Genomic DNA, 8,088 nt, shown 5'->3' on the forward strand with positions numbered 1-8,088 from the left:
GGCCATTTAGATATTCTTGCTAAATAGTTTTTACCAATTTCAAGCGGGATAAACTTCTTTCGTCCGATGTAAGTGTCACAGGCAGTGTTAACAGCAATTAATATACACTTGACGAATAGTTATAGATTTTATCTTTGTATATTTCTTATTCCTTGCTCAGTGTTGTTGTTATCGTTTCTTACTCTTGTAAGGAAGTTTAAGATATCCGTATTAAATTTCTAGAAACAACATCAGCGCTCATTCAATCGATATATGTATATTTACAGTATATAGACCTGGTATTTAGCGCGCTCGACTCGCAGTCTACGGGTCGCGAGATCTAAACCCATTCCCCAACATGCTGCTCTTTAAGAAGTGGGAACGTTATAATGTTATAGTAAATCTCACTATTTGTTGACAAAGAGTAGTTCAAGAGATGACAGTAGATGGTGTTGACTAGCTGCTTTCCCTCTAGTCTATTAATTCAAAATTAGGGACCGATAACACAGTATTCTTGGAAATTTTCATGAAAAAATTCAAGCAATTTGATCAACTAGTTTAATATTTATAAGAAAATTTCCACGAGAGTAACGTACCTACTTAAAATGTAAGTAGCACGTCTCGAAAGAGCGCGCGCCACACGCAATGCCATCTGTGGCCCGCCCATTGAATTATCCTGTCGGTCGCGGGAATTTCAAGTGTGCTCTCGTAATTTTGTTCGGATTAAAGGTGGTACCGAACCATCAGTTGCCGGAAAATCGGTGGTGTACTGTATCGCCTAAAACTCAATATACTACCTTTACTTTTTTTCTTATAAGTGTAATTAACAGTTAACTATAAAATTTATTACGTAGATTGCCAGAAGCTGCGTTAGAGCTTTACAACTGTATAATTTCAAGAGTCAACCCATTAGTAGGTTGACTGATTTTTAGATTTTTCTTACGATTAAAAAACTGTTTTCACTTCGGATTTATCGATTACCATTGTTATTTGATTTGTTGGATTTTCGCGCAAAGCTGCTCGAAGGGTATCGTAGTTTAACAAGATACAAATATTTAGTTTTCATTTTTTTCTTCAATTTTTTACAACATAGAATGTTGATAATAGTGTATGAAAATTCAAAATATAACGTATTTGAAAATAACAATTTTCTGAAAAATATTTAAAGAAAGTTGTTTAACTAAATGTTTTATTTATGTCAACAGAGAAAATTTAAAGATGACATCATGTGTCTCCGTCCCGAAAGAGTTAATTGTTTACATCTGCAGTTGGTGGTGGTGATTCCTCGGTTTTGTGCGATTCTTAGCTTATTTTGCTTACATTTGACCCTGGCTATGGCTTCTAAGCAAGTTCCAAGTGACGGTCGTGGTGTCAAGCGTAAGCACAAGTCCATACCGATACAAGACAAGGTAGAACTGTTGAAACAACTCGACCGAGGTGTTTCCGTGCGGAAACTATGTGATACATATGGTACTGGTTCGTCAAATGTTTACGATATAAAGAAGCAAAGTATAATTAGTGGGTCAGAGGTGTATTGTTGAATTATTATTACGTGATCTATGTTGGTCCGGCAAAACGGATAATCCGACAAGGCTCTGGAACCAAGGGTGCAGAAAAATCTGTGATGTACCTGTATATAACAAAAAGGAGAAAAAAATTAAATCGACTAGTTACAGCGACTTTAAATATTGTTCATTCATACACTGTTGCAGACGATTGCATTTCCTGGTTTATAATAACATTTCAAAATATTCCGATTGCGTTGTCAAATAATTTGCTAACAAATCTTGATAAGCAATACATATACAAAATGAAATATAAAAATAAACTGTAAAAATTTAAAAACTTATCTATCCCAAGGAAATTATTGAACAATATAAAAACTCAAATAAATATTCAAGACATTTATTTTCGCAATATAAACATTTAATGTTTGCATTTGTGGAAGATTAGAAATACACAATATATATATCGGACCTATTATACTTCCTTAAAATGGACAGGTGTTTATTGAGAAAGGAAGCATTTGTTTGACCACTGTGTCTTAAAATTGACCAAAAATAAATATGGCGGGAAATTCGTATTTAAATAGTATACGCCATCTGTAGTGCTGAGCTCAAGAACAAGTAACTAATATTTCGGAAAGCCATTGCAATGATACTAATACTACAAAAAATTAGAAAATGTGAGTTGGAAACTTCGGTGTTTACGTATTCATGAATTTAGGAAGAACTGTTAATGTTTCAGAAAATATTTCTTGTGACCAACAAGTACATAAAAGTTTGTTTTCCCTCTTTTCTGTTTTGTATGTATCGTCTTAAGTTCTATAAAAGTATAAATATAATCTTTGACTTAGACCTTCACTTAATTACTAGTTTTAAAATTAGAGTACTAACTTTAATTGAATTCTGATTTTGAAATGCAGCAAGACCTATAGGCTCAAAGCAAAGGCAAACTGATTTTACGTGAATCAGCCACTTACCTTAAGGCTTAACCTTATTATCGGTCATATACACATAGTCTAAGCTATGTCAATTATAATTGTATATTACTAGTATTAGTATAGGCTAGTAATAGATTATAGAGTACAACTTCGCTACCACTACCAATGAAAATTCAAATAACTTTATGATATAACTTGTAAGATAGTTTGGGCCCTTTTTAAACGTTATATTAGTATTATTATATGAATTTTCCATATTTTCAAATTCAAATGGTTGAAAAATAATATTTTTGCACAGACTGTGACTAGTTACTAACATATTGTATACAGATGTATTGTTAATCATTAATCTGTGTAAATATTGTTTGAATATTTAACTTTTCAGCAAGACATGTCCTTGCGTTTTTAAAAGTTGCATATCCAAACCAAATAAAAAGGTAGCTAAAGGTTGACCATTTGAGTGTTAGATTACAAGTTTTAACTTGTTCTTCTGGAGCATAAACGTTTTCTTTATTCTTACTACCATATATACTTGATTACTTCACAATTGCAACTTGATATTTGAGTCTTTTGGTATGTAAGAATAACAGAATGTAAGCTTAATATTTTTAGACTGAAGCTAGACTCTTAACCTCCATTATTTATATACATATTACATTTATAATATAAAGACATTTGCCCTGTTGTACAGAAGAATTATTGATACTAATGATACCATATACAATTGCTCTTTAAATAATTTTGTAAGAAGCAGTTTGCATTTTAGTGTACACCTGTAAGGTGTGTTAGAGATTCTTGTATAATAAATAATTTAAAAGAACTGGCAATATTAGTGAGTAATTTATTTTGGTACTGTGCAAACCATTAAAATCTTCAAAATTAGATTTAGCACAAAAATAAAAAATTTTTTTTCTTCTTCCCCTTCCTTAAGGAGTTTGTATTAGTTGTACTTTCAGCTCCATCTAAGATGAAGTTCCGAGGAAAGATGGTTGAGATAATCTGCATCCAACAATTTACAAGTGAGTTGCCTAAATGTATTTTCTTTATCTTTTGATCACAAGTAAAAATTTTTTGATATAAAATGTTTAATGAAACTTAGCATGAGCTTTATGATACTATCCCAGTTATAGTTTTATATAAAAATTTTGAAGTGGATTTTATTGTGAATTTGCTCTGTCATGATGTGTTCTGTTATTTAAAATTATGTTAAATTAGATTAAATTTTACTGTCTTAAATTGAATGTAGAGAATGAAAAATGATTAAGAGTTGTGAGTGTGTTTAAAATTATTATTGTAACTTCCAATAGCTCCCACATTTTATGTAAGATTCTTACTAAGATGTATTGTAAGTACTGACAAAAAAGAAATCATATAATATAAGTGTAATTATAAAAAAACAAAAGAAAACTATATTGGAGAAAACATTTGTATATGTACGTATATACATATATAGTTAAGGACAACACGATCAGTTAGGAGCAGGGGGTTGGTGTCATTGAGCTTTCTGTCCATCATGTTCTGACACTTCTTATAAATAGTAGTCCTAGAGCCAGTTGCACTTATTCATTATACTTACACCATACAAATGTTTACATACATACTTCTCCCCATTAATGAGGAAAATATGGCAGACTCACTGGTACAAGAAATAAGCATGCGTGGTATAATTTTAAGAGTTGTTCACCCAGGTATATTTTTGTTTTCAAACAGTGATGAAATAGATTTATGTTAGTGTATGAAATTATGCTATAAACATTTATAGAAAATCTAATTGGAATCTTTGTTAATTCCAAGTTTTAAATGCCTATGAAGCTGTTGTAATCAGCTGTGTGCAGCTATGTATATATGCTGTTTTTGAATGTAAACAACAACATGGTGGTCACCATGTATCTGAAATCTTTAAAAATGAAAAAGATTAATAAGTTTTACATTATGAAAGCTAGTCTTTCCTGGTTTAATTTGCAGTTTGTTTCATCAAAAAATTCCATGAAATGATGACAATATGAGGATAATTATGTGTCTTATTGAACTATTCTTTTATATGGGCTAAAATAGGTTTCATGTAATTGTTAAAAATGCTATAACTTTTTTTCTAATTGACATAGAATTTCATTTCAAATGATATAAAATTCACTTTTTACAAATTTACTATTGACTTCAAGATTTTTTTAAATGTAGAATTTTTAAAGTTCCTAATATACAGTGTAACTTCCACGTTTGGAATAGGGATGCAGATTGTAAGTGGATATTCATGAAGATTAATGTAATGTATGAAAGTTAATTTATGTCTAGTTATAGTGGTGATAGAAGTATTAGCTTTTCAAGTGATGACTTTGAAAAAATGAAAGATTTTCCATTATGCATTCTCTTCTCCTGATTTAGGTATTTCATTATTTTGCTATCAGATTTTAAGCAAGTGATTTCATACAATTTATAAATAAGCTTTGCATTTGATTATATGTGTTTTGATTAACTTATTAAGCATTTTGTCACTTCCTTGTATCCTAAACTTTGTGTTTTTCATAATTTAATTAAAACATAATTTTGCCTCTTTAATGTCTAATGCTTTTAAGTCATTGAACTCTTATTTACCTGAGAAAGGTACAAGATAATCTTAAAAAAAGAAGCATGCAAAATTATCTAATGAAATATTATATCATAAAATATATATAGTAAGGTAGGTTTCTTTCTGGTAAAATTTAATACATATTGATTTGTTCACTTTTCAGAGGTGTTATTTTTTGTCTGGATGATGGAAAGTACACGGTACAATTAGGTTTTCAAAACTTTTCTCATAAGATGGGGTTGAGGAAGTACTAGTAAATTAGATTGTAGAATGGTTAGATGACAGAAAGCAGAAAGTTGTTATAAATGGAATCCAGTCAAACTGGATCATTTTTACTAGTGAAGTATCTTAGGGGTCAATACTTGGGCATTTACCTTTTCTAATTTACATTAATAATAGTAATAGGGGCATAATTTGTAAAGTTTGCTTATGACAACAATAATAATGTTAAACTCTTGGTTATTTCTAGCTATATGTGGATGTTAAGGTATTATAGAATGACTTGATAAGTTGTACAAGTATTTGGTAAATGACCTGTAATTACAGTAAGTAGACTTTTTTTTTATCTGCCAATATGCCAAGATCCTTTTCTTCAGTCAACAACTAAATTATGATAACCCAGATGGATTACCTTGATAGAGGAAGTGCTCTTGATAGTAGTAGTAAAGCTAATAGAATTTTAGGTTGTAATTTATAGATATGTTAATTACAAGTTAAAAGAGGTAACAACCTCTATATACAAATACTAATTAGGGCTCACTTGGAGCAGTGTTTATAGTTTTGGTCTTATATTAAAAAAAAAGGGATTCTTAGAAGGGCTACTAGGGATGGAAGGGTTATCTTGCAGGGATGGGATAAGATCTTTTAATTTATTTTATTTTTTTGAGGAAAGAAAGGCAAGAGGAGGAGATCTTATTGAAGTTTACAAGATTATCTAGTAGATTGATACTGATTTCTCTATGGTATATTCTGTTTAAGATTTGTAAAAGGTAGACAAGGATCCAGTTAAGACAGTTTTATTTATCTAAAAGCGTGAGTGACTTATGGTAGTATTGGAAGCTAGCACTGAAGAATAAAATGTGGGTTTAACTTTTTACATTTTCTCAAGGAGGGATGTGTAGGGACAACCTTGGAGAGTTCTTTGAGAATTTAAAGAGATCCCTGGACAAATCAATTGTTTTGAGTCCTTTTTCATTATGTAACTTGTATTTTAACAGTATTACAAAGCAAGAATTATGCTCTTTGTGGTGCCAGATTCATTTGCAGCAAAACAAAATGCTTTTCATACATCGAAATATCTGCACAAAAAAAGAAGATTGAAACTCATAATGCCTACAGCATGTATATATATAAATGTGTGTGTAAATATATATACACACACACACACACACACACATATGTATGCAGGCCTGATGACAAAGGGGGTAAAGGGACAACTGGCCAGGGGCCCAGGCAAATGAAACCTGGTTGTGCTGTAAAGCTTGCAAAGCACCTTTAGGTTATATCTTCATTTAATCATTAAAAAGCATAGTTTTGGGGTTTTTATGTATATAGAAGCTTGATACATTAAGAATGATTGAAATAATAATTTGAGTAATAATTAATATATATTTGCCACTTTATTGATTTAATGGATGTTTGTTGTTACTTTATTAACATTTTTATGCTTATACTGTGAGATAACAATGGCTGCTGCTATGATTTTGTCTGGTTTATGAGCTCGTTACTGTCCTAATTTAGGATCTTCTTTTTAATAAATTCTTTAAAATGTTATGTTAAAAAAAGAGAGAGAAAGGGGGTCCAGCAAGGATGTTTGTCCTGGTGCCCCATGCTGGCTCTCAATGCTCCTGTATACAAAGGCATCACTAGGTGATTAAAAGATTTGGGGCTTGAGCGCATAAATGCGGGAATTTTTGGCATTTCAGTACGACATTGATCATGGTTTTCTATTTGCCACTTTGCCAATGTTAGTTGTGAGGCTTATGTGTCAAAAAGAAAATCAAAAAGTACTGATTGTGCCTATTTACAATTAGCTATGAATATCTTTGCCAAAAGTTGAATAATTTCATTGCACTGTCATTAAAACACTTCCAACCTTTCACAGTCTCGGTCGATAATTTATAGAGAGTGTGTAACTAAGTCCATGTAAAAGCCACTTAAATATTTCTTTATAGCTAATTACTGTACTGCTCATATTCTTAAATCATGCAACTTAGGTTATTAGTGCCATTTTGCTTTGCATACAAAACCAAAATATAGATTAACTTGCCTGATGTCTGCCATATACCAGATATATATATATATAATGTGACTATGAATAGACAGATATGGCTTAAATATTTGTTGGCTAAAATTTTGATTAAAAACAAATTAGGGTGGACTGGCTCAGTACATTTAGCTCTATTATTTTATAAAATATCCGAAGGCTCATGGTTGTATCTGTGTTAATTAATTTTTAACAATTTTTCTAAATGTATACAAAGAAAGGTATCTCATTAAAACTTTGACTATAATACTATGAAATTACATGGAATAACTGTTTCATAATTAAGAAGTTTTTCATATTTAAAAAAAAAATTCTTACAGAGGTTGTTGCAACTGTTGCCAAAGTAGCGAAAATTGTGGCCTTACGGCTTTCTCCCTCACATCTCTTTCTTGTACTGAATGAACAGGTGGTTAATGGTGGAACAAGCATGTGGTGTTCATTATCTCAGGTTGGTATGGTAACTTGTTTACATTAAGAATTGGTAAGAACCTGATAATGATACAAGTTACTTAATTCAAAGAAATCTGTTTCCAAAAGGAATATTGTAATTTTCACATTATTAGCCAGAAAAGTTAAGTATGTAACAGACATCAATGTCAATTATAATCTATATACTACTAAAACCTGAGATTGTTTGTGTGTGTGTGTGTGCTTGTCTGTAATTAAATACAGCAAAGACGGTGCACAATACTATCATATTTGTAATGAAATGAGAATAGAAACAGAATAAAACAAGTTTCGTTAAAATTGGGCCATGGGTTACTGAGTTAGCGCCGTTTTTCAGGTTATTTTTCTTAATTCCATTATTATAAAACTTCGTTTTCCACGTGATGG

At 30.9% G+C, this 8,088-nt stretch overlaps 1 protein-coding gene across 1 annotated transcript in view; it reads left to right on the plus strand.

The window, feature by feature from the left end:
* Positions 1–2,120: 2,120 nt before the first annotated feature.
* Positions 2,121–8,088, plus strand: part of LOC106478197 (checkpoint protein HUS1-like) — a 31,692-nt gene continuing 25,724 nt past the window's right edge. Inside the window, exons 1-3 of the mRNA XM_022381758.1 lie at positions 2,121–2,249; positions 3,354–3,441; positions 7,575–7,702. Coding sequence (XP_022237466.1) covers positions 2,196–2,249; positions 3,354–3,441; positions 7,575–7,702 — 270 coding nt within the window. The 5' untranslated portion in view covers positions 2,121–2,195. The remainder of the gene's footprint in view (positions 2,250–3,353; positions 3,442–7,574; positions 7,703–8,088) is intronic.

The sequence above is a fragment of the Limulus polyphemus genome, unplaced genomic scaffold (genome assembly GCF_000517525.1).
Source record: "Limulus polyphemus unplaced genomic scaffold, Limulus_polyphemus-2.1.2 Scaffold188, whole genome shotgun sequence".
Classification (NCBI taxonomy): Eukaryota; Metazoa; Arthropoda; class Merostomata; order Xiphosura; family Limulidae; genus Limulus; species Limulus polyphemus.